The sequence below is a fragment of the Delphinus delphis genome, chromosome 3, assembly GCF_949987515.2.
Source record: "Delphinus delphis chromosome 3, mDelDel1.2, whole genome shotgun sequence".
NCBI lineage: Eukaryota > Metazoa > Chordata > Mammalia > Artiodactyla > Delphinidae > Delphinus > Delphinus delphis.
In genome coordinates this window covers 12,740,726-12,765,935 of record NC_082685.1, presented here as the reverse complement: position 1 = coordinate 12,765,935, position 25,210 = coordinate 12,740,726, and the positions used below count along the sequence as shown (strand labels likewise).

At 58.2% G+C, this 25,210-nt stretch overlaps 2 protein-coding genes across 2 annotated transcripts; one reads left to right on the top strand and one right to left on the bottom strand.

The window, feature by feature from the left end:
- Positions 1 to 525: 525 nt before the first annotated feature.
- COPE (COPI coat complex subunit epsilon) lies at positions 526 to 17,864 on the bottom strand. The gene is made up of 10 exons (XM_060008007.1): positions 17,705 to 17,864; positions 11,726 to 11,788; positions 9,718 to 9,818; positions 6,517 to 6,669; positions 5,251 to 5,304; positions 4,661 to 4,742; positions 3,355 to 3,510; positions 2,014 to 2,082; positions 867 to 941; positions 526 to 720 (listed from the first exon to the last, which is right to left on the bottom strand). The coding sequence occupies exons 1-10, from the start codon at positions 17,828 to 17,830 to the stop codon at positions 673 to 675; spliced, it is 927 nt and encodes a 308-aa protein (XP_059863990.1). The 5' UTR covers positions 17,831 to 17,864; the 3' UTR covers positions 526 to 672.
- Positions 17,865 to 18,194: 330 nt separating this feature from the next.
- DDX49 (DEAD-box helicase 49) lies at positions 18,195 to 25,205 on the top strand. Its single transcript, XM_060006661.1, has 13 exons — positions 18,195 to 18,321; positions 19,198 to 19,321; positions 19,940 to 20,025; positions 20,114 to 20,235; positions 20,577 to 20,764; positions 20,908 to 21,048; positions 21,789 to 21,864; positions 22,161 to 22,237; positions 22,414 to 22,511; positions 23,601 to 23,675; positions 24,323 to 24,411; positions 24,504 to 24,575; positions 24,667 to 25,205. Exons 1-13 carry the CDS (start codon positions 18,207 to 18,209, stop codon positions 24,853 to 24,855), a joined length of 1,452 nt encoding a protein of 483 aa, XP_059862644.1. The 5' UTR covers positions 18,195 to 18,206; the 3' UTR covers positions 24,856 to 25,205.
- The last annotated feature ends 5 nt before the right edge of the window (positions 25,206 to 25,210 follow it).

Here is a 25,210-nt window from a genome sequence, read left to right as displayed (position 1 = left end):
CAGGGAGCTCGCTGCTTTGGCCACGGCAGCGCTCCGGCACCCACAGCAGCGCTCCGGCACCCACAGCCCCGACCACAGTGGGTCTGTCTTGGCTCATGACTCAGCACAGGGCAGCAAGGAGCAGGGGTCTGGGCGGCTGATGTTCGCTCCTGTGAGGACCCGGTACACACCCCCACTTGGCTGAGCCTGAGTGCTCTGGCACCCTCACCACCTGCAGACCACCCAGGGGTCCTGCGTTCAAATCCTGGGGCCCCTTGTGATGGCTGTGACTTCTCTGTGCTGCAGTTTCCTTGGATGCCAACTGGGCTTGGGGGACATGGCTGTGCCGCCTGCAGCTCAGCAACATGAGGTGGCTGTTTGAGGGCAGGGGAGTCTGTACAGCTGCTGCTCACAGACCCTGGTCACCGGGGCCCCCTCCCAGCAACGGCCCTGGGTGATGGTGCCCAGGCCCCTCCCATCTGAGCCTTGGTTCCCACATGCTTCCCTCAAAATGGCTAGAGCAAACATGGATCCAGTGGGGATACCTGGAGTGGAGACATTTATTGACAAAAGGGGGGGCTGGACTGGGCTTCCAGCCTCTGCTTCTGGCCAAACGGCAAGTGCCCGCTGGAGAGGGCAGCACAGCCCTGGCCTTGTATCCCCACAGCTCCAGAAACGCGTCTGGGGCCGGTCTCAGGCGCTGGGGGCGTAGTGCAGCACCAGCCGGTCAAAGTCGTTTTCCTTCAACGTGAATAGGGGGCGGGGAAGGGGGATGGGGGTGGGCAGAGAAAGGCGAGAACTTGTGAGCCAGGCCCCAAGTTCTGCGCTTTGCCTGGCAGAGCCTCGGGGGTCTAGGGCTCAGAGACGGGCCGCCTGCACAAGCTCACCTTGGCCTGGTACTCCTTGATGAAGGGGTGGGACCTGTGGGCGTCCTTCAGCTGGGACAGGTAGCGGTTTGTCACCTGTGGGGGAGGCAAGGTTAGCTAAATATGGGGACTCCATGGTGGCTCTGACCTGCAGGGTAGGGAGTGGGGTGAAACAAGGGCCACCTGGCCAGACCCAGGCAAGAGCCCTGGCTTCCCCACATTTTCTCCATCACAACCTGCCGCCCCGGAACCATGCTGAATTCGAGAGGACCCTGGCGGGTGGGGAGCACCACCTGGCACAGAGCCTGCACTTGGTACATGCGCGAAGCATGCACCAGGTTCAGGGATGCGGGCTGGGCAGGGACCCAGGCCCTGGGAGAGGCAGGAGGCCAGGAGTGGAAGGCAGGTCAGGGAGCACGGGGCTGGGAAAGGAGATGGATTTGTTCTGGGCACGTCGTATGGCGACACCTCAGAGGTGGGCCCTCGCTCCCAGCCTTGCCCTACCCGCCAGGCTCAGCCCTGACCATGTGGGGCTAGGGGCGTCTGTCTGGCTCTGTTTCTCCAAAACTGATAGTCTGGGGATGTCTCTGCGGTGAGTGGGAGAGTGGTCCTATCTGTCCTGCACCACCCCAGCCCTGAGGCTGTCTGGGGGGCTCTTCTTCGAGAAACTGGTGACAGACCATCATGAAGCCCTGAGGCAGGCCCCTGGCCGGCTGGGCAAGACACCTGAATGGGGCAGTGCCCCAGCGTCCTCCTCCCCGCCCTCAGACCAGGTAGGCTCAGCAGGATTGCTCCCCGGAGCCCTGTTTCTCTGTCCTGGTGTCCGCCCCCAATCCTGAGGTGGCACAGGCTGAGTCCCAGCCTGGGAGCCCTGAGCCTCAGCCCACTTGTCTGTAGGACCCACAGAGCAGCTGACCTGCAGCCCCGACCAGGATGGGGACCCTGGGAGAGTACTTGCAATGCCAGCTTCCCGGGGCCGATCTCAGCTGCACCCACTCGTGGGGAACAGGTTTTTGCCCCAAGGCCAGGCCAATCTTGAAGGTCAGACCCTGAGGCCCCAAGCTCCCTCTAGAGCCGGGGCCACACCAGAGACCCCTGCCCACCCCAGGCTGGCACCGTGAGGGCCGGAAAACACTCTGCACCTGGCTGAGGGTGGGGAGGGTCCTACCTCGGGAGGCTTGCCCAGGTGCTGGGACAGGACGATGAGGTTGATCAGGGTCTCAGGGTGGCCGCTGTCCTGGCAACACAAGGGGACACCAGACAGGCAGGGTCAGCTCCTCCAGGCCCCCATCTCAAGCAGGGCTGGGATTGCAAGACCCAGCACGCCCCCACCACTGGCCGCTCCACAAGACAGTGACCTCAGGGCCCTCCCTTCTGCCTCCCCACACCGGCTGCTTTCCCAGTGAGCGTGTTGCTTCACGTGCAGACCAGTCTGACACAGAGCCCCCTTGCTTGTCGCAATTTGGGAGGGGCGTTTTTATCACAAATCTCAAAGTAATGGAGTCCAGACCAAGGCGGCCTCAACCTATCACAGCCCAGCTAGCTGCTCCTCCTGCTGCAATGAAGCCTGAGACCGTGGGACAGACCCCTCCTGCCCTGCCTGCTCCCCAGGGGCATTGGCAGGAAGCTGCGGGAAATTACCAGAAACTCCAAGGGGGTGACCTCACCCCACCCGCCCATATTGGGCTCTGAGGCACAGGGAACTCTGGGAATCAGCTCGGCCGCTGCCTTGGCCAGGAACCCCAGCCAGAGCCCCTGGCTGGGGCAAGGCAGGGACATGCCGCTCAGGATGCAGGGCGCCACAGGCTCGAGGGGCTGCAGGGACCCAAGCCTCCTGCACAGATTTGGCTCCACCCCATGCTGCCCTTCTTTGCAGAGACCCGCATTCTCCCCACCAGCACGGGGCGCTCTGGTAGGCGAGGCAACTCCACACGGGCACCCTGACGACACCAGCCAGCAGGAGCACCCGACTGACTCCCCTCAGCCTGGCCCCACTCGGCCAACAACCTGACGATAGCTCGGCCCCTCGCAGAGATGAGCATGGAGAAAGCTTCCCACTGGTGTCAGTGTCTCATTATATCAAACAACGTTTCAGATGGCAGCCGTGAGAAGACAACTGCGGCAGCCCTGAGTGCAGCGCTCCAGGCCCTCTGCTCGACAAGGATGGGCAGAGGTGACACATCCCGTCGGCAGCCTGCTCTCCCCTCGGCAGCAAACGGGAGCTGTCTCTCCCAAGCACAGACCCAGGTGAGGGATCACCACGAAAGGCCCCTGGCCAGGTAGCCAAGGTGTCAGTGAAGAGGAGACAGAGCGTGGGTCTGCTCAGCTCAGGCCGACGGGGGCCCAGGCTGACGGGATCCTCGCATTTCCAAGAGAAGTTAGAATCAGGATTGTAGCTTGCAATCCTGAGTTTTAACTGATATGGCATTAAAATCCCCACATGGCCACAAGGCAGGCCATGGGGTCTGTGGTACACCTGTTTCTGGGCTGGGGCTGCGCCTGCCCATACCTTGTCCAGAGCCTCCTGCAGCACGCCCTCCGCGGCCTCCCACCGGCCCTGGGCCATGTGGCAGGCTGCCTGCCCACTGAGCAGCAGCAGGGTGGACGAACACTTGTCAGCCATCTCCTGGAAGATGTAGTAGGCGTCCTGCAGCTTCTCACCACCCTGCGGGGACAGTTGGCATCACCGCTTTGTCACCCTGCTGCCCGGCCCTACCCTGCCTGCTCCCTCCTGGAGGGATCCCAGCACTTTGTGGAGACAATCCCAGTGCAGCCGGCCCACAGCAGGCAGTCTTTGGACACCGCCCCCTTCCCCGAAGAGACCCTTGTGCAGCTAGTGCTGTGAAGGGGCCGAAGCGGTACGCAGACCCCCTCAAACCCGGCTCCCCAAGCCCTATATTTATAGACTCGAAAGCCTCGGCTTCAAGAGGGAGAATCAGTGCATGGGCAGCTGGGTCAAGGTCTGAGCTGGGACCACTGGGACACATGGCCCATCGGGGTGGCCTCTGCTCCAGCAGCCGTGACCCCGACCGCCTGAATTCAGAATAAGAAGGTTCTGTCCGCCTGGTAAAGACACAGCGCCACACCTGCAGGGGAACCTGAGACCAAGATGTGCTTGTGAAAGACTGCTAGGCTATGGGAGAGAGCTGTTCGGGTTTGTCCCAATAAACTGAATGGATACTGTGGGGTGAGGCCTCAGCCCCGCAAAAGGATGTGCAGATGCACACATACGAGGAGCACCATTTAAAAGGCCCGTACAAAGGAGCGACTCAGAGAAAGGGAGCCAAATGTCCAAATCCAGAAATGGGGCCTGCTGCCAGGAGAGGGGTGCCCAGGCACGGGGGGGTGGGGGGCTGGCTCCAGGGGGGAAAGCGTGAGGGGGATACGGGCACCAACCCTGTGCTGGGAGCCCAGAGAGCAAGCTGACAGCAGCCAAGAGCAGGGCCAGACCCCAGAGGAGGGTGCGCTGCCAGCTGGCTGGCTCCGTGCACCCGGGCTAGGGGGCGGGAGCGGGTACGTGCAGGCAGAGGTACGCCGAGTCCGGTTCCATAAACCCCCAGTTTGTTCACTCTGGCTCTGGCCAAGCCTCTCGGCTGCAAGGAGCCAGAAGGGGTCAAGCCCGAGAGAGGGGGAAAACGTGCTGGGGCTCCTCCAGGGGACTAGCCCCCAAGAAAGCAGGAGGTCCAGCGCGTCTGTGGAACCCCACCTGCACCCTCCCCACAGGAGCAGCCAGCGCTGCACACAGGGGGTCGCCGCCACCTCCTGGCTCCCGGATACTCCTGTCTCTCATGCCCGCACACAAGCCGGGTACTCACCACAGCCAGGCTGACCCAGGCGGTGGCCAGCTGGGTGAGGGTGGCGTCCTCGTCCTGGTCCTGCATTTTCTTCAGCTCCTTCCTGGGGGCAGAAGAGAGAGGCAGGAGGTGCCCGGTAGCTGAGTGGCCAGTCACTGTGCCCCACCCCAGCCCGAGTTCCTTGCTCACGAGGCCCCAGGACCTCAGGCCCCGGCCTGGCCACCCCCCATCCACGGCTGCACATGCCTCTGCGTGCTTGCAAAGCCCACCCCAACCCTGCAAGATGGGCCCCACTGCCTGCCTCACAGAAGGAAACTGAGGCACAGACAGTGACGCCCCTTGTCCCAGGCAACACCCTGCAGAGACGAGAAGGTAAACAATAGTGCAGTCACCCCAATGGACTAGAATGAAATAAATGGAGAAACACTCGTGTCACTGATAATCAGAGCCAGGGGGAGGGCTCTGGGTGGTCCCCATGCCACGTGCACCCTTGAAGACAGCGGCCTGGCTGCTGGAGAACACAGGGTCCCAACATGGCCTGGCCGTTGCTAAGATACCCCCCCCTCCATGCACAGGCCACAGCCCAGCAGCCCCGGTGGGGAGGGGCTTACCGGGCGAGGTCCAGGCGGTCTAGCTTCAGCAGGATCTGCACCGTCATGGCCATGCTGTGGAAAGGGCGGGCAGTCAGTGAACTCCCACCCCACTTTATCCTCCACCAGGGGCTCACTCTGTGTAAGCACCACCTTCCAGAAACCTCCCCTTGAGTGCTCAGGCCACCAGCCCCGCCTTACAGAGGGGAACACTGAGGCTGACTGTCAGCCCAGCTGGGCCGAACTCAGACCTGGGCGCTGCTCGCTGGGCTGAGCACCCCATCGCTTCCCAGGCCCTGCACTCCCACCTGTCTCTGCTGAGTGTGCTTGGGCCGGGAGCTCCCACGGGGTCCCCAGGCCTGTGGCCCGCTCCCTGCCCGCCCCGTGGCTGGCCATCCCATCTGCACCCCCGTCTCCTTTCCAGAGTCCCAGATGAAGTGCTGCAGGGGAACACCTGCTCCATGCTTTCAGCACCCACACCCACAGCCCCTCGCCTCGAGCCCAGACAGCTGTGACCACCGATCACTGATGTGGCCACTTGTTCCCGAGTTTTCCCGCCAGAACGTGACCCAGCACCCAGACCAGCCCGAGGAGAAGCATGAGAAACATTCGTGGGGTGCACTGCCTCACCAGCTGTGTAACATGCCTATTGCAAACCCTTCTCTGGATTGGGTGGGACATAAACGGATATGAAGGAACACGTGGTGACCAACTAACCAAGGGAAGGCAGAAACCAGAGCGCTCATAGGGGAGAATGGCTGCACCCTGCAGGGCTGGAGTCCTGGCTGCAGGGAGCCGGACACAGCACAGCCCAGAGCCACCTCCTGGGGTGGGGGTGGAGCCGACAGCAGGCTGCAGGGCGCTCCAGTGCCCAGGCCCGGAGTGCCCTGAGGGCCGGTCTCAGAGGAGGGTCCGTGGGGCCCAGGGAGGACATGGAAATCCAGGGCCCAAGGCAGAGAAACACAAGGCTTCATGGGAGAAGGGAGGGTGCAGAAATCTCAGGCAGAGACAAAGGTGCTTTCTGCTCTGCTCCTGGGAACAGAGGGTTTTCAGCCCCGGGTGATGTGTCCTCAGAGCAATGGCCCAGCCATGCGGAAAAGTGTGTCTCCTGGACGGAGAACAAGAGCTGCAGCCTAAATGGGAGGCCCGTGCCCCATCCCAGCCCCTCTCTTTCAGAGCAGCCCCCCTTGCCGTTCCTATGACGATGGCTGATGAGGCCCTGAGCTGCCTGGACACCAGAGGAGCCACTCACGCTGGCCGTTCCCCCAGTGCAGGACAGCCACTCACCACTCCAGGCTATCCCCTTGATGCAGGGTGCGCAAGGCTGCATCTGGGTTCTGGTTGTGGAAGTAGATGGAGGCAGCCATGAGCAGGAAGGTGGTGTTGGTCACGTCCACGGTCCGGCTCATCTCCCGGTCCAGCTCGGCCACGATCCCATCCCTGCGAGATGCAGCTGCTCAGAGCCCGAGGCAGGGGCGGGAGGCGGCCTCTCCGACCGGCCCTGAGAGGGTGAGTCAGGCCCCCTGGGGCACAAAGCAGCGGAGGGCAGGATAGGCCCAGCTGTCTCTGCCAGGCCCCACTAGGTGCCACTCTTGCCACCTCCCCACCAGGCACTCCTCACCCCTCACATAAACACGGAAACCAAGGCCAGGAGAAGCGGGGTTGGGTGCTCCAGGCCCAATGGGGCGTGTGGGGCAGGAAGGGCCATGCCTGGCTCTGCCCACGAAGCAGCATAAACGACCATCCAGGTCTCGAGCTCCACTGGCCCTCAGTGCTCGGGGGCTGAGGTGTCCACGCCGCCCCACATGCACAGGGACAGGCTAGCTCAATGGGGACACCTCCACAGGGACATGAGGCCACACAGGTAAACCTCACACTGGCGACGTCACCAACTTCCCGAGGAGGCCAGTGGTCTCAGCAGAGGGTCCTGATCTACCTCGGCCAGCGTCAGGCCTGGGTCCTGAGGGCGGCTGTGCAGGACGACACCCCACTGACAGGGTGGCTGCCCCCGGTTCCCGAGCTTGGTGTGCAGGCTGCTCCCGGCAAGTGGACGTCATGCGCGACTGGGGGCTGGGAGCCGGCAGCAGGCTGGAGTTCAGGCTTGCCCGAGGACCAGCCGGGCGCCCTCACCCGCCACAGGACACCAGAGTCTCGGTCTGCTTAACTGAAACGAGGAGCTGCAACTCCTTGTTTCAAAGGGCTGCTAAGCGGTTAATGAGAGAAGGGAGGCAAGGGCCCGGCCCTGTGTCACTGCTGGACAAATGCTCTGGCTTGGGACACACAAGCGCATACGTTTCATGCGGGTTGCTGGGGGCTGGTGGCCAAGTGCCTGTGTACCTGAGAGCCCCTGGAGGGCAGGGATGTGCCTATTACTCCCTCTGCGCCCACCAGAGAGTGCCTGACGGACAAATGACTTCAAATCTGAGTCTCTTCCCCGCTCTGCACAGAAGGGCTGTGCACGGGGATCACACAGGGTTGGCGTGAGGAGCCCCAAGGCCACGTCCCAAAGCTTCCTGCCTGGCTCCTGGCACACAGGCTGTGAACACGGTGCCTGCTCTTGTCCTTGTAACCTCAGTACTGTACGTTGGTCCTGGAACACGTTGTGGTTACCCTTGCGGGCTCCAGCACTTTCTCCACCACCTGCTCGCTGGGCAGTTTGTATGGGGTGGTTTGTACTGCCAGGATGGATGCACCAAGAGCCGCTCTGCTTTCCCGAGCGCCTGCTCCACGCCGTGGGCTTCCTGCGGGTTCTTTTCTGTAGTGCTCACAGCAGCCCTGGGGCTCCTTCCCCTTCCGAAAGGAGAATGGGGTTTGTCACCCCAGCTACAGACGTGCACAGAGAGGGTGAAGGGATGGCCTCAGGAGGCTGCCTGTCTTAGTGTCCTGGGGTTGCTGTCACAGAGCCCACAAACCAGGCAGGGGATCAAAACAACAGGGGTTTATTCTCTCCCAGTTCTGGAGGCCAGCAGTCTAAAATCAAAGTGCTGGCGGGATTGGTTCCTTCCTCCAAGGGAAGATCGGTCCTGGTCCTTTCTCCTGGAGCTGCAGCAGTCCTTGGCTTGTGTCTCTTTCACCCCAATCTCTGCCTCCATCTTCATGCAGCCTCCGCATCTGTGTCTTCTCTTCCATCTCTTATGAAGATACCAGTCACCGGATTTAGGGCCCACCTCATATTCAAGATGATCTCAAGATCCTTAACCACTTACATCTGCAAAAACCCCCATTTCCAATGAGGTCAGGTTCACAGGTTCTGGGGGTCAGGACATGGACATGTCTTTTGGGAGTCCCCATTCAGCTGCCACGGCTTAAGCCTCTCTGAGTAAATCCTTCAAGTGTCTGTGGACGAAGGAGCCTGATCACAGAAGGTGGAGCACAGGGCGCTGCCCTCCACGAGGAAGGAGCAGAGGTGGGGGTCACAGAAGACAGTCGTACCCACACTTGGGACTCACAGATGGCGGCACAGCCTCCGAGGAAAGCGTACTGTCAACAAGGTCATGACCACATCCTGGTCTATTAAGTTCCACAGGGCAGAGATCGGGGGGAGGGCCCCTCTGTGAGGCGTCACAGTGCTGTGAGGGGCGGCCTGGGTGGTGGAAGGGTCCTGAGGCTGGGACAGGTAGGCGGGAATCGGCTCACAGAAGAGAGTGGCTCCCTGTCGTGGGCTGTGCTGCCCCAGCCTTCCATCCCAGCCGCCCTCTGGGGAGTGTTTTACCTCCGAAATCCCAGGGGGCCTCAAGACCAGCCCATTCCGAGGGGCGGGGGAAACCGAGGTGCAGAGGGGCCACGGGGCCTGCTGCGTCAGGCTGGTGCTCCACGCACAGGTGCACCTGCAGAGGCCGAGTTCACGTGCACCTGGGCGAGCATCCCAGCCAGCAAGGAACAGCCCATGCACCTGCCTGTGCAGGAACCAGCTGAGGCCAGCAGGGCTGGACTGTGAGCTGTCTCAGACCCCAACGGAGTAGCAGGTAACAGGCGGGCCTGGTCCTGGGATGCTCAGCACTTCCAGGTCCCCATAGCCCGGACCACCCCACCTCTCCTGGCCATCGCCTGAGGGAGTTTGATGACTGCTGGTCTGTGGCACAGGTGGACACACCCAGCTCAGGGTGAAGACTTGCTGTCCCCTCCCACCCTCCATCTGGGCGGAGATGAACGATGTGTGGTGTGGCTGCCATTCCCTCCCCTGCACAGTGGGTGAGCAGCAATGGCTGGAAGACTGGCTGCAGGGTCCCCACCCTTATGTACCAGGGGAGGTCCTCCTGGCAAGAATGAGGCCCTCACAGTCCCTAGGTATCTGTACACAAGTCCTCATCTCTGATCCCCAGCCCCCCGTCCCCTTTGAAGCAGGGTCCATCACAGCCTCCCACTGAGCAAGTGAGGGAAATTGAAGCTCAGAGAGGTGAGAGGGCAGAGGAGGGATGCCAACTAGACATCCTCTGCCCACCGAGGCCCATCCACCGTGCCCCAGGCCTGCCCCCCACCCAACCTCACCGCCGGCTGTCGCTAGCCAGGTACTCAGCAAACATGCGCACGGCCTGGAGCTCTGGGGCCGAGGAGGGCTTGATCTCATCCAGGACCACGCCGTACTTCCTCTGTGGGCAAGACAAGCAGGCTGTCAGCTCCGCCCGAACTCCCCGTGGGGTTTATGTGTTCTCAGACCCCAGGAACATACAAGGGCTTCTTGGCTCTAGCACTGCCCTGGTGGAGCCCCAATACCAGCGGCCGGTGCCCACCACTCCCAGGGACCCCCTCAGCCCACGGGTGCCATCCCCGCTGGAGTGCGCTGTGGAAGCCAGCACAGCATCACTCGTTAGTCGTGCCACGCTGCCCACTGCTCTAGCTGGAGACCCTGGCAGCTCACTGTTCAGCCCCTGGTGGTGAAGTGACGGGGTGAGGGCCCCGCCAGCTCTGGGGGTGGGGTGCGGTGGTGTCACCAGGGGCAGGGGGTCTGGGCACTGGCTTCTATTGAGCAGAACATGCACCCCACCGACAGACACCCAGCAGGGAGGTCACTGCAGGGAGGGGAACTGCAATCAGGGACCCATTTTCCACTATCTTTCTTTCTAGGTAGTTTCAGTATTTTCGTTGCCAGTGACGTGTATTCATCTTTTAAAGATATATATACACACACGAATATATGAACACATCCAAGGAGATTCTGGGGCGCACCGGGGCACCCTACTCTGCTGGGGACCACACACACTGTCTGGGCCCCAGCTTCACCCTGGAGGTTGGTGGGGGGAGGGTGGTGAGGGGGGCTTGGTCCACAAGGTGGAAGTTCCATCAGGCTCCAGAACCCTCCATAGAGGGAAAGATGCAAACAGACCTGGGAAGCCACCCGAGGCCTGATGTGAGGTGGGGGCATCTGTGGAGCCATGTACCCACAACAGAGCACTCTATGGCTGTGGCTGTGGGACGAGGTTGGCGGGAGGCTGGTGGGTCTGGGGTGGGAACAGGGCGGGGCACAATTCAATCCTGTCTGCAGAGTCCAGATTGTTTTTAGAACAGAACAATGCAGTCTTACTGCATTATCAGGGTAATGCTGCTTTTTAAAAACCCTAGTGTCTGTGGAAGCAACCTAAATGTCCATCAACAAAGGAATGGATAAAGAAGACGTGGTACATATATACAATGGAATACTACTCAGCCATAAAAAAGAACAAAATAATGCCATTTGCAGCAACGTGAATGGCCTTAGAGATTCTCAAACTGAGTGAAGTCAGTCAGAAAAAGAAAAATATCGTAAGATATCGCTTATATGTGGAATCTAAAAAAAGACTACAAATGAACTTACCTACAAAACTGAAGTAGAATTACAGATGTAGAAAATAAACTTATGGTTACCAGGGTTGGGTAAGGGGTCTGGGAGGAGGGATAAATTGGAAGATTGGGATTGACACATACATGCTACTGTATACAAAATAGATAACTAATAAGGACCTACTGTACAACACAGGGAACTCTACTCAGTACTCTGTAATGGCCTATATGGGAAAAGAATCCAAAAAAAAAAGTGGATATATGTATTTGTATAACATATTCACTTTGCTGTACACCTGAAACTAACACAACATTATAAATCAATTATACCCCAAATAAAAGAAAGAAAAAAACCTAGTGTCTAAACTGTGGGTTTTGGCTAGTAACAGTATCAATATCACTGCATTGATTGTAACAAAAGCACCCTGCAACCCGAAATGTTAATAAGAGAAAATGCCCGTGTGGGGGGTGGGCATTTGGAATTCTCTTTGCCATCTGCTCAGTTATTCTGTAAACCCAGAACTGTACTGAACAAGTGAAATCTATCGATTAAGTATAAAAAGAAAAGCAAGAAATCTCAACATTGGCCCTCTGGCCTGGTGCTCCAGGGCCTCAGGGACACTGCCACCTTCTTATGGTGGCCACACCAGCTGCTCGTGGTCCCCGCCCCTGCCGACACTCTGTTCCTTACTCTCCTTCCCCAGGGTGTTGGCAGTCATGGTCAAGGGCCCACACTCACCTGTGCCAGGTACGCTCTGTACAGGAAGACATCCCTTTCCACATCTCTCTCCAGGCTTGACGGCTGTGGAAAAGCAGGTCAGAACTCTTGGGGGCTACGTGCCCAACAGGCCCTCAGAGGCCACAAGTGGGCAGCTTTCTCAGTGGAGTCTGGGTCCTAGTCCCGGCCCTGGCTCTCAACTGCCTATGACCTTAGGCAGCAGGAGAGCAGCCTCCACTGAGGGCATGCGGTGTGCTGGGCACCTCATTCTGTGCCACCCTGACATCTCCCTGGGAAAGGAGGTTCGACCGTCACCCCCATCCATTCAGGTGAGGGATGGGGGCACCAAAAGTGCTGAAACTGCTCCAGCCACACAGCAGGGGCCAGGGCAGAGCCCACGCTTCTGACCACTGGACATGTAGCTGCTTGTGTCAAGGCGGAAGGACCCCAGGCTGCAGTGGATCGAAACAGAAGCTGCTCAACAGTATGGGTGGTCCGAGGACAGCAAGGGGTGGGGGTGGGGGTAGGTATGGGAATGCCCTGATGCCCAAGTTTGTACAAGCCTAGCAAACAGGCCTGGGAGGATTCCTATCCGGACATGAATGGTGGATACTGGAGAAGGGATGGGACCCAGCGGGAGACGTGCGAAAGGGACTTACTTTCTGTAATGAATACTTCCATGCCTCTTGTTCCTGTCCTGCTTTTGTTTCAAAACGTTCTTTAAACGTGACAAACAGGAGAGGTGAAGGTCTGCCTCACTCGGAGGACCTTTCTGGGAGAGCTCAGCTTGGCTGCCCCAGCATAGCGATGTCTGGGTCTAGCCAGGCTGGGTGAGACCTTGGGGACCGCCCTATACTCGGGGACGAGGCCCATGGGCCACACTCCCTCAGCCCAGCCACCACACAGAACCCAGAAGCAGGTGTGAGGTGACCTCCTACAGGGTTCACTGTGGGACTGCGAGGGAGGCCCCCACGAGGCTACGGGCAAGCGAGGGACCCTTCCTCGGGAGAGCAGCTTTGGACCACGCCCCAGGGTGCTGGCTGACTTCCTGTGGGCCCTGTGGCACCTGGGGTGGCACAGAGCAACTCAGCCTAGAGGGCACGCGGGTGCTGGGACAGGCCACCTGGGGGCTGGGAGAGGAAAGTGACGTGGGGGAAGGGGGCCCGGCCACCTTGGAGTCACTACTCCAACAACCTCTAAACCACAGGGCCTGAGGAAAAGCACAGAGAGAATGAACAGCCTGTCCAGCTGCCAGAGCACAGGGACAAATGTTCTGGAGCCCCGCCGGTGGGAGCACGCCAGGACCGCTCTCCCCCGAGGCTGAGAACCAGACTCCCAGTCCCCAGGCCTTCTTCCCAGCCTGAGGGGGCGAGGGCGCTGAACGTGTCCTCCTCCCAGGCCAAGGGAGACTGCGAACAAGAAGCCTGGCTCCTGGCCCCAGCCAGACTCAGGCCAACTTTGCCTGGGGGTTCCAGCAGCTTGCTCTGGCCTTGGTGGCCAGGCTGGGGATCCGGCCATGATTTGGAACACGGTGTCCTCTATATGAGTAACTCTGAAATGACCCTCAGAGGTGGTCACTGGTGAGGACAACCCACCTGGGGTCCCCATACCACCCTCAGTAAAAAAAGAGACAAATGTTGGCTGTTGCTATCTTTGAAGCAGGGACACAGTGGGATGCCTTGTGGGGGACCAGGGTCCCAGAGGCAACTCTGAGCCTCAGCTGCCCCCTCTGTAAAACAGGCACCACCACTGACCCTGCAGGACTGCCAAGAGGGGTCACCGAGACCCCACACACAGACGCTCAGGACCCTCTCAATCAGCCAAAGAGAGAAGAGCTTCTGGGAGGTGTAAGAACAAGGACAGATGTACAGACCAGGGAACACCAGGGACTGTGATGCATGCCACCAGGTGAGTGGTCTGGTCCCCAGTCCTGACAGCTCATCAGAATCACCTGGGAGCTCAGAAACCAGAAAAGCCAGGAAGCTTATGCCCACCAACGACGTCCAACCCCGAGGTGGCCTCAAACTGCCTTCAAACAGCTCAGAGGTGCAGCCAGACCTGAGAGCAAGGGGTACTGTAAAGGGAAGTCGGTGATGGGGTTTGGCAAGGAGGATCACGTTCCCTCCCCTTACTGGCCATCAGTGTCCCCTGACCACAGTCGACAGTCAGCTCCTGGAGGCTTTCTTAGCTGCTTCATCCCTAACACCTGTGCAGTGCCTGCCATCTTGTGGGCACTTGCGAAATGTCTGACAGGTAGGGAAACAAACATCATCATGATGCCAGCACTGAGACACACCAGGTGTTCTACCTGGCACCACCTCTGGTGGTGCCTGAGGTTGCTGGGGCTGCTATAACTAACCACCAGCTGGGCTGGGGGGTGTGCTTAAAGAAACAGAAACGTACTCTCTCATGGTTCTGGAGGCCAGAAGTCCGAGATCAGGCAGAGCTGTGCGCCTTCCACAGGCTCTCTGGGAGGACCCTTCTTTGCCTCATCCAGCTTCTGGTGGCTCCAGGTAGTCCCTGGCTTGTGGCTGCCTCACCCCCACCTCTGCCTCCATCTTTTCTGTCTGCCTCAACCCTCTCTCTTAGAAGGACACCAGTCATTGGATTTAGGGTCTATCCCAGCTGATCTTGTCTAGAGATCCTTCACTGAATTACAGCTGCAAAGACTCTTTTCCAAATAAGTCACATTCACAGGTCCCGGGTGAACATATCTTTTCAGGGACACGACTCAACCCAGTACAGGCTGCCTAAGAAGGTTTAGGTGGCCTGTGGACCAGAATTAAATCACGTCAGATGGCTCAGCAGGGACAGGACTCCCACTCTTCTGGATGTGTCAGGTAGAATCTCTTGGTTTGGTGCCGGTGCATCTTTACCACGTTGCTAAAGAGGGTGTAGCTCCCCCAGCTCAGAGGTTTGGCCGCAGTGTGCCTCCAGCAAGAGTGACTGCTGAGGGCTTCCCTGGTGGCGCAGTGGTCAAGAACCTGCCTGCCAATGCAGGGGACATGGGTTCGAGCTCTGGTCCGGGAAGATCCCACATGCTGTGGAGCAACTAAGCCCGTGCGCCACAACTACTGAGCCTGCGCTCTAGAGCCCGTGAGCCACAACTACTGAGCCTGCACTCTAGAGCCCGCATGCCACAACTACTGAAGCCCATGCACTTAGAGCCGTGCTCCTCAACAAGAGAAGCCACCACAATGAGAAGCCCACGCACCACAACGAAGAGTAGCCCCTGCTCGCCGCAACTAGAGAAAGCTTGTGTGCAGCAACGAAGACCCAACGCAGCCAAAGATAAATATAAAAAAAAAACAAAAAAAAAACTGTTGGGACTTCCCTGGGGATTAAAAATCCGCCTGCCAACGCAGGGGACATGGGGTTCACTCCCTGGTCCGGGAAGATCCCACATGCCGCAGAGCAACTAAGTCCGTGAGCCACAACTACTGAAGCCTGCGCGCCTAGAGCCCGTGCTCTGCAACAAGAGAAGCCACCGCAATGAGAAGCCCGCGCACCGCAACGAAGACCCAACACAGCCAATAAATAAGTAAATAAATAAATAAGAGTGCCGATCTGGTTTCCTTTGTTTTCCATCACTCTCTGCATACAGCAGGTCATGCTGATTCCTTCAGCAGGGAGGTAAAGTTTGCATATTATGACACAATAAGACGGAAAGAACACATTGCTGTAATGTAAGCAGAACAGACACACAACAGAAGACAGACGGCGGATCATGAGTATAACGCTGAACCTCACAGGGACCCTACTGAGACGAATGTCATCGTTCCCATTTGACAGGAGGGGAAAGTGAGGCTCAGAGAGGTGCAGTGACTCAGCCCTGGCTGCAGAGAGAACACAGAAGAGACAGAATCTGAGCCCAGGTCTGTCTCAATCTTCTCATGGTCTACACTACCTCAGCAAAGAGGCATGTAACAACCATGGCGCCAAACGGACAAGGTCCCCCAGAGATGTCCATACCAGTCCCTGGGGCCTGTGAACAGCTTACGTTACGTCACAAAAGGGACTTCACAGGTGTGATTAAGATTATGGACCCTAAAAATGGAGACACTATGCTGGGTTATCTGGGAGGATCCAGTCTAATCACGGAAACCCTTAAAAGGAGAGGACTTTTAGACAAAAGAAATGAAGAACGGGAAATTCGAGAGACTCCAAGTGAGAACCCTGTGGCTGGTTCTGAGATGGAAGGGTGATATGCGGGGTTGAGGACTGGAGAGAAGCATCCAGAAGCCTCCAGGAGCTAAGGGTGGTCCCTGGCCAAGAGGTAGCAACTTGAACAAGTTAGGAAGGTGCTTCTTCCCCAGAACCTCCAGAAAAGGACACAGCTGGGCCAACACCTTGATCTTAGCCTGGTGAGAGCGGTGTTGGACTTCTGACTTACAGAAGCTGCGAGATAATAAACGTGTGCTGCCTGACTTAAGCTGTCGTTTGGTAATTTGTCACAGTGGCAATGGAAAACTAATACAGTCATGCAAATGTTATTTCAACGATTCCGAATCTCTTACTGAAGTCTGTTTGAGGTTTTACTCCCCATTATGCAGATGACACTCAGGGACATGGGGTTCACTGCCAAAGGCCAGAAGGGAAAGCAAGCCTTCCTTACTTCAGAATCCAAATTCCTCCCAACCCTCTGGCTGCCTCTGGGAAGATGTCTGCAACTCCCTTGTGTGGCGCTCCGATGGCCTCCCACACCTTCAGAATAAAATCCAAACCCCTGCTGTGGCCCTTCAGGCCCTGCCCCTCACTCTGCCCACCTCCTTCTTCATCTCCTCCACTGTGCTCACCTCACTCCTGCCGCACCACCCTCATGCCTTGACTACATGGAGCTCACTGTTGCCTCAGCGCCTTTGCAGCAACTTATGGGGTTAGAGCCTTCCCAAGGTTTGGTCACAGGTTAAAATGGCAGTCAGAGAGCCCTGATCTGACCACTCCCACGTGAAGCAGCCCCCACCCCCATTTCTGATCAGCACTTTTTTATCTCCCCTCTCCCCTAGAGGACTCAAACTGAAAACTATGTATTCTCTTCCTTGGTTACTTGTTTACTCTCTTCAGGACACTACACCATGAGGGCTGGCAAAGACCCTGTCATGTTCACTGCTCTTAAAAATTCTCCAATGGCTCACTCTCAAAGTGACAGTACCATCCATGTGCCTCCTCAAATAGTGCTGCTCGTGGGCCCTGCTGCCCCCTCTCCTGTCATCCACTCACCGCCTGGTTGCCTGGGCCCTGCCTTGAAGGGCTACATTTTCTAGCTCTCAAACAGCCAGGCTCACTCCCACCACTCTCCGTCGCACCACCTCCTGACATCTTGTTTATTTACTTGTTTACTGTCTGTCTCCCTTGGGAGCTGAGGCTTCCAAGAGAGCTGGGAGTTTTGTCTATTTTGTCACTGCTTTGACCCCAGCACTAATATCCTGCCTGGCCCATACAGATGCTCAATAAGGAATGCGTGAATGAATGCATGCGCAAGTCTGGGGAGAAATAACCTGGTTAGTGGGGCAGGGTAACGAGCGAGAAGTCATTTCTCTCTTGAGCCTCCCTTTTCTCACCTGTAAAATGAGGATAAACAACAGTCCCTACTTCACGGGTATTGAGGGCATGGCGGCACAGTGTGGGTGCTCAACAGATGGAAACTATTATTGTTGTTGCTGTCTTTATGATTACTACTGTAGCGTAGTATCATTACCATTGTTATTATTACTATAGCGGTATGAACCCCTCTCTTACTCAAATGCCTCCCAAGGCTCAGTCTGAGAGAGCGCTCAGAGTGAGAAGTATCGTTAAAGTGTTACTGCTTTGAGTTTGGTCATAGGACAAGGATAATTCTTCACCGCGCTCTGAAGAGATGTGGCGGCGTGGTGGGGGCGCGGGGATGAAACGGCGCGAGGTGAAGAGGGAGGGTTTTTGAAACCAGAGCGCGACCCGCAGCCACCAGGAAGTGTCTTCCGCCTCCGCCCCCAAGGTCCCCCAGCCCCGCAGCCGCCGCACCTTCACCCGCTGCGCCTCGTTGATGCACTGCTGGTAGCTGCCAATGTAGAAGGCATTCTTCACGTCGAACAGCTCGTCCACCTCCCCGGAGCCTCCAGAGGCTGAGCAAGGAGCCGGAGGCGCCATATTGCTGGCCGCTCACCCGCTACTCCCACTGAGAGACACGTCGGCCGGAAGGAGGGAGTCACCGCGGGGCACGCCGGGAAATGTAGTTTACTCGTTCATCCCTAGAGATGAGCCAATGGGAGACTCAAACGGGAGTCAAAGGGGCGGGAGACGCAAGTGCGTCTCGCAGGGCATCTGTAATTCGATTCGATCCTGAGAGCCAACGGGACTCGGGGAAGAGTGGTAAGGATGTGGTAGAGGCTAGGAATGGCAGTGAGCTGCAAAGGGTGGGACCAGGCAGGAGGCAGATCCAATAAACTGGAAGGCTTTCCTGACGTCATCAACACGCACCGGAAGCACGGCTCACACTGGTGCTTACACTGGGCTGGCGGCGAGGATGGCTGGCTTTGCGGAGCTTGGGCTGTCATCCTGGCTCGTGGAACAATGTCGGCAGCTGGGTTTGAAGCAGCCCACGCCCGTGCAGCTCGGCTGTATTCCCGCCATCCTGGAAGGTGAGTATGGCTAGGCCTCTTCTCCAGGAGGCGTCCCCGCTCCTGTCACCTCACTTTGCCTTCTCGCAGCTTTTGCCCACGCCGGCCCCGTGAGGCGAAGGGCAGTCTTGGCCCTTACGGGCGATCCTGGGTTCCGGAGGCAGACTAGGCAGTGTCGGCGTTTAGGGTGTACGGCTGACTCTCTATGTGTCCGCACTCAAGTGATGTAATCTCTGAAACTTTTATAGCCTCAGAGCACTGGGAGGGTTTGATGAAAAACTGATAGATAGTACTGGGAAAATTCGGCAGAGCTTGGATTACTATCTCCATTTTACAAATGGAAACTGAGGTTGTCAAGATTACTGGTAAATCCACGGCTCTGGTCCCTAGACTGCTCTTCTCCCCACTCCTCTGGTCCAACCCAGTTTTGCCATTAAAGGGACGCCTTCAGGAAGCCTAGGATGTGACAAATTGAGGCATTAAATAAACAAGGATGAAGGAGTCAGTAGGGAGCATAGGATGCAGATTGGGGGGAGGACATTCTGGGTTTCCCAAGCCCTGATACCCCGGAAGGAGTCAAAACGAGGTCGTGGTTAGTAGCAGGTATCTCAGGTCAGATGGATGTGGGTTCCAGTCCAGCCTGATACTCACTGTTTGTGTATCCTGGGAAAATCTTTGAGACTTTGTTTCCCCTTATGTTAAATGGGGATTATAATGGCTTCGCCCTTTTAAAATGTGTCAGTTGCTCTAAATGGAAAGTTGTCAGAATGCTTGGAACGGGAAGGGCACAGGCCAGTACTGAGCATACAGTAATTGCTCATTAAATGTTAGCTGCTGTAAACTGTGCCCGATACAACACCTGTCTACACCTGTGACACTGCTTTGCCCTCTGCCCAGGTCGGGACTGCCTGGGCTGTGCCAAGACAGGCAGTGGCAAGACGGCAGCGTTTGTCCTGCCCATCTTGCAGAAGCTGTCTGAGGATCCCTATGGCATCTTCTGCCTCGTCCTGACACCCACCAGGTGAGCGCCCCAAAGGCCTCGTGGGTGAGTTAACCAGCTGTGTTCTCTCGGGCAAGCGCCTTTACCTCTCTGAGCGCACTTTCCATGTGTGCAAGATGGGGACAGAAATTATGCCCACCTCTTAGAGGTGCTGAAGAATTAACAAGACAGTGTGTGAAAAGTTCTGAGCACAGGGCTTGACTCAGGGGCAAGTAGGAAGGCCGGGAAGTAGGGACACAGGCAGAGAAAAGGCCTGGGCGGAGCTGGGGCTGGGGGCAGAGAGGAGAGGACTTGGACACTGACCAGCCCTGGGGGAGGGGGGACTGACACTTGGGTCTCAGGCTTTGATGACTGTGGTGTTGAGGCCATTGCTGAGGACGTGGGAAGAAGAAAGGCCAGTGTGGGTAGGACTGGCAGGGGACAAGCCATGGGCTGTTTGGGGATCCAGCCTAGTGAGAGGGTAGGGACCACAAGGGGCCTCCAACACTCAGTATCAGAACCTTTGTCCAAAGGGGACTGGGAGCCTCGGAGGGTGTGTGAACAGGAGGGGTCCAGGCAGGAGGCCGTAGGGTGGAGATGGGAATGAGAGGCAAGCACAAAACCGCTATCTGACCCAGGCTGGCCCCTTCATGCCCACAGGGAGCTGGCCTACCAGATCGCAGAGCAGTTCCGCGTCCTGGGGAAGCCTCTGGGCTTGAAAGACTGCATCATTGTCGGCGGCATGGGTATGGGGGGCCCAGGGAGGCTCTGGGCATGGACCCTCTGCAGCCTCAGACCATCCACCCAGCCCCACCTCTCGCCCTCCACCCACAGACATGGTGGCCCAGGCCTTGGAGCTCTCCCGGAAACCACATGTGGTCATCGCCACACCAGGGCGCCTGGCTGACCACCTCCGCAGCTCCAATACCTTCAGCATAAAGAAGATTCGCTTCCTGGTAAGTCAGCCTGGGGCCCTGATACATCCATGTGGGAAATGTGTGTCCCACAGGCCATCCAGTACCACGCTGGGAATGGTGATAAGAACAGCTCAGGAACCAACAAAAGGGGGCCTGTATTAGTAAAGATAGTTGGGCGCTGGGCCTCTCTGAGGAGGTGACATTGGAGCTGAGATGGGTGAGGGAAAAGGCCTCCAAGACCTAGAGGGAGAGTGCTCTAGGGCCCACATCTTAGACCAGGAAGGAGGCACATGGGGAAGGTGGGTCGAGCCCAGGCATGTAGTCAGGACTCGGCCAGCACCCTCACCCCAGATCCCTACCCCCTGCTGCCGGCACTACAGGTGATGGATGAGGCGGACCGGCTGTTGGAGCAGGGCTGCACTGACTTCACCGTGGACTTGGAGACTATCCTGGCGGCTGTGCCGGCCCGCAGGCAGACGCTGCTCTTCAGTGCCACGCTGACCGACACGCTGAGGGAGCTGCAGGGCCTGGCCACCAACCAGCCCTTCTTCTGGGAGGCTCAGGCCCCGTGAGTCCATAGCCACGCTCCTGGGGGAGCAGGGCAGGCGGGAGTCCAAGTGGGGGTCACACCCAACAGAGGTCACTACCTATGGGCAGGGTGGGCTATTGGCCTCATTCAACAGAAGGGGAAACAGGCCCGCCTGTCCCCAGTGTGCGCACAGTAGAACAGCTGGACCAGCGCTACCTGCTAGTGCCTGAGAAGGTCAAGGATGCCTACCTGGTCCACCTGATCCAGAACTTCCAGGACGAGCACGAGGACTGGTCCATCATCATCTTCACCAACACATGCAAGTGAGTGTGGGCAGGCCTGCCTCTCCCATCCCCCGGGCGCCCCTCCCATAGCCCTTCACGGAGGCCTGAGAGGTGGCCCAAGGTCGGAGGTATGAGGCATACAGATGGTCTCGGCACTCCGGGGCCTCTGCTCAGACCAGCAGTTTCAGAGGATGCACTCAAGGGGGCTCAGAGAGGTCAAGCAGTTTGCCAAGGTCACCTCTCCTGAAGGCAGAGCCAGGATTTGGGGTTCCTCAGACCTGCCTTTAACCGGAAGGGCTGAGGGCCTCAGGCTCTCTCCAGGAGACCCCTGCAGCAGCTGCGAAGGCCCTGGAGCAGCCTATTCGCTGTGGTCTCAGGATGTCAGTGAGGCCCGGCACATCAGCACCAACACCTGGGGCTGTCCTCTCCGCAGACCCAGGGATTTCAAAATTCTTTGAGGCGTTCAGGGAGAGCGTCAAGGAGCTGTAGAGTAGCCTAGCCTGAGCCAGCGTAGAAGGGCAGTCCACAGCACGTGGAGGAGACCTCCTGACTGCTGCCCCCAAGAATTTCTTGGCCACCAGAAGAGAAAAGTCTGGATGTAGGGCCCACTCTTGTTGCTTAGGCCAGGGGAGGGGTCAGTGGGCAGGACACTGCAGCCCGGCTTCTCCTTCCCCAGCTGTGCAGGGCCACCTGCTTGGGGACTCGGGGGGTGGGAGGGCCAGGAGCACCTTTCCAGGACCCTAGCGCTAGATGGGCTGACAGCACATCCTTCCTGCCAGGACCTGTCAGATTCTGTGTATGATGCTGCGCAAATTCAACTTCCCCACCGTGGCTTTGCATTCCATGATGAAACAGGTGAGGCATTGGGCGGCCCCACAGATCCCCTCACCCGCCAGCCTTGCCCTGGGGACTTCTCCCAGCTTTTGCCCAGGCCCTTTCCTCTGCCTGGAACACTCTTCCTGCCACCTGTCTGCCCCAGTCTGGCCTCCTCAAGGTCATCTCCCTCACTGGACTGTGAGCCACTTGAGGGCGGAGACTGTCCTGGCCTCTGCCCTGTCCCCAGGCCTCACACAGTAAGCGCTCAAACGTTTGTTGAGATGCCACCTCACACCCCGCCCCCCACCCCCAATTCTCTCCCCAATCCGGCACAGAAAGAACGCTTTGCCGCCCTGTCCAAGTTCAAGTCCAGCATCTACCGGATCCTGATCGCGACAGATGTGGCCTCCCGGTGAGCAGCTCCAGGGTACTCCCTTCCCCATGACGCCCCCCACAAAAGGGCCAGAGGGAGGGACTGGCTTCAGGCATGGGTCAGGCAGCCTCAGCTTCACTGCTGAACGACCTTGGGTGAGTCCCAACCTCAGTGTCCCCACGTGGACAGAGGTGCTGACCGACCTCTCTCTCCAGGGGCCTGGACATTCCCACGGTACAGGTGGTCATCAACCACAACACCCCCGGGCTCCCGAAGATCTACATCCACCGAGTCGGCCGGACAGCCCGTGCAGGTGAGCACACAGGGTGGGGCAGCCTTTGGCACCCGCCCCTTCTGCCTGCCCACACCACGAGGAGCCAGAGTCACAAGCTGGTGGGACACAGGAGGGCTACAGGCCACAGGTGAAAGACACTAGAGGAAGCACTTGCAAGTTGGGGGAATCGGCCTTTCAAAACCGTAGGTGGGGATGCTCTGTCTTCTCACCCCCAGCAGCACTAGCAGTGACACGTGCTGTCCCCTGGGGACACGGTACACACTGGCCCCATCCCCACCACTCCCTGTTGCCTCACCCCAGGCCCCTTTACCCGTCAGGACTGCCAATCCATGCCCAGCAGCAAATAGGTGTACGAGTCCTGGTGGGTATGACGCTGCCCTGTGGGATTTGCCGTCCAAGTTCAACCCCTCGCTGTGACTCTGGCTAGGAGCCAAGGAGGCATCCTTGTGTCTGCTCCCCAGCCCCACCCAGGAGGGGCACGGAGTCCAGGAGATTTTCTCACACCTGGAGTGGGCAGAGAGACGGTTTCTGGGGCCAGACTGGGCCTGGCCCTTCTCTCCTCCCCTGTGGCCTCAGGAAGGTCACATCAGCTCTCTGGGCCCCCACTGCCTCATCCAACAATGGGTAATAAGAAGGTGACACCTGTTTGGGGCTGCTCCGAGGGCCATGGGCCTGGCCAGCTACCAGTGCTGTTCCAGCACTAGTTACTGTCACAGGAACGGGGAATGGAGAAAGTGGTGTGCAGAGATCTGAGCTGAAACCTGTCTGGGCTTATTGCTGACAGAACTTGGCCTGGGCTCCCTGGCGGCCACACCGAAATGGGAAATCAGCCACATCACCTGTATAAGGCCAAGCTGGCAGGAGAGCTGCCTCTCCCTGGAGTCCTGCAGCTCCCCTGGGACAGACCTGCCTACTACGCAGAGGTCAGGCAGGGGGTTGAGCCCTGACGCCCTGAGCGTCATTCATTTCCAGTCACTCACTCACCCACCGAGCTCCTGTACTGTTCCCCTTGATTGAGAGGAGCCCTGAGCCGCCTGCTGGTCAGGACCTGGTTCTGTTGGCCCTTTGTCTTGGCCTCCAGCACACAGCCTGGGTGTGTCCCCACAGGGCGGCAGGGACAGGCCATCACGCTGGTGACGCAGTATGACATCCACCTGGTACACGCCATCGAGGAGCAGATCAGTGAGTGGAGGGGCAGAGGAGGAGAGGGGAGGGGAGGCGGGTGCTTCTGGGTGAGATGCCACTCAGCCCTATCAGACACCCGCTAGCCTGCTCACGTGAGCAGGCTTAAACTGCGCTTTCCTTTTTATGCAACCCTCAAAGAAGTTTCTTTTGCCCAGTTGTTGAAACAAGCTCTGCAATGGCCTTCAGCAGCTGAAAGCCACATCTGGTGGGAAGGGACTTTGGTTTCTCAGACCAGAGTGTGTGGGTGGTCCCTGTGGATGAGTCAGAAGCCCCAGGGCTTGGGCCTGGGCATGTTTGAAAAACCCCCTTGGGTGGTTTAATGTGTAGCCAAGACTGAGAACCTCTGGGGCACCTCCAGTCACTGCACAGACTGTCCTAAGATTCAGAAATGTCTTGACTTTAAAGGACACTGTTTCCAGGAAAAAAAAAAAAAAATCCCTAGTCAAATTCATAGTATTGCTAACAACATAAAAAGAGCGGTCTATACCTTCCTTGGGTCTGAAATCTTAGATCTTGCCCACCTGATCCTTATCTGCTACGGCCCTGGATGGCCTTGCATGCCCTGCTACACAGGGAACTCACTACATAGTTGAAATCCCTCTCCATGTCGTGCCTGCCCCCCTGTGACCCTGCTGTCCCCACAGAGAAGAAGCTGGAGGAGTTCTCGGTGGAGGAACCTGAGGTGCTACAGATCCTCACACAGGTCAACGTGGTGCGGAGGGAGTGTGAGATTGTGAGTGTCGGGGAAGGGGCTGGTCCTTGGGGCCCAGGGTGCTTCCTGGAAGACGGTGACCCCCAAGATGGCCTCTCCCTCCCGCCCCCCAGAAACTGGAGGCAGCCAACTTTGATGAAAAGAAAGAGATTAATAAGCGGAAGCAGATGATCCTGGAGGGGAAGGTGAGGGCTGAGCCGGTGGTGGAGTGGGCGTGGGGCACAAGCTTCCCCGCGGACGATCAGCTTAGCCACCTTCCGGTCCTCCCCATGCCAGGATCCCGACCTGGAGGCCAAGCGCAAGGCCGAGCTGGCCAAAATCAAGCAGAAGAACCGGCGCTTCAAGGAGAAAGTGGAGCAGGCACTGCAGCGGCAGAAGGCCAGTGGGGCTGGCCGCAGGGGGTGTCCATCCAGGGCCCAGCCTGAGGCCTGCTTGTCCCCAGCACCCGCTCAGGGCCCGGCCTGAGTTCCACACGGTCCCCGTCTGCCCAGCCTGGGACGCCTTCATCCAGCTGAAGGTTGGAGGGTCCTCCCCTCAGGATAATCTCTCCTCCTAGTCTGCTCAGTCCCCCTCAGTGGAGCCCACGGACACCCACGTTCAGTGCGCAGCCCTCCACCCCACCCTGCAGCCCCTGGTGGCCCCTCCTCAGAACCTTGGCCAAGAGGCAGGCTGCAGAGGAGGAAAGAAGGCTATGAGGTTGGACCCAAGTCCACGTGCAGTGACCCCAGCCCAGGGTCACCCTGGGGGTGCCGTGGGGCCCCAGAGCGAAGGTGTGTCGTTGCAGGAGATGCTCAATAAATGAGTCTTTTGACTTCCCCAG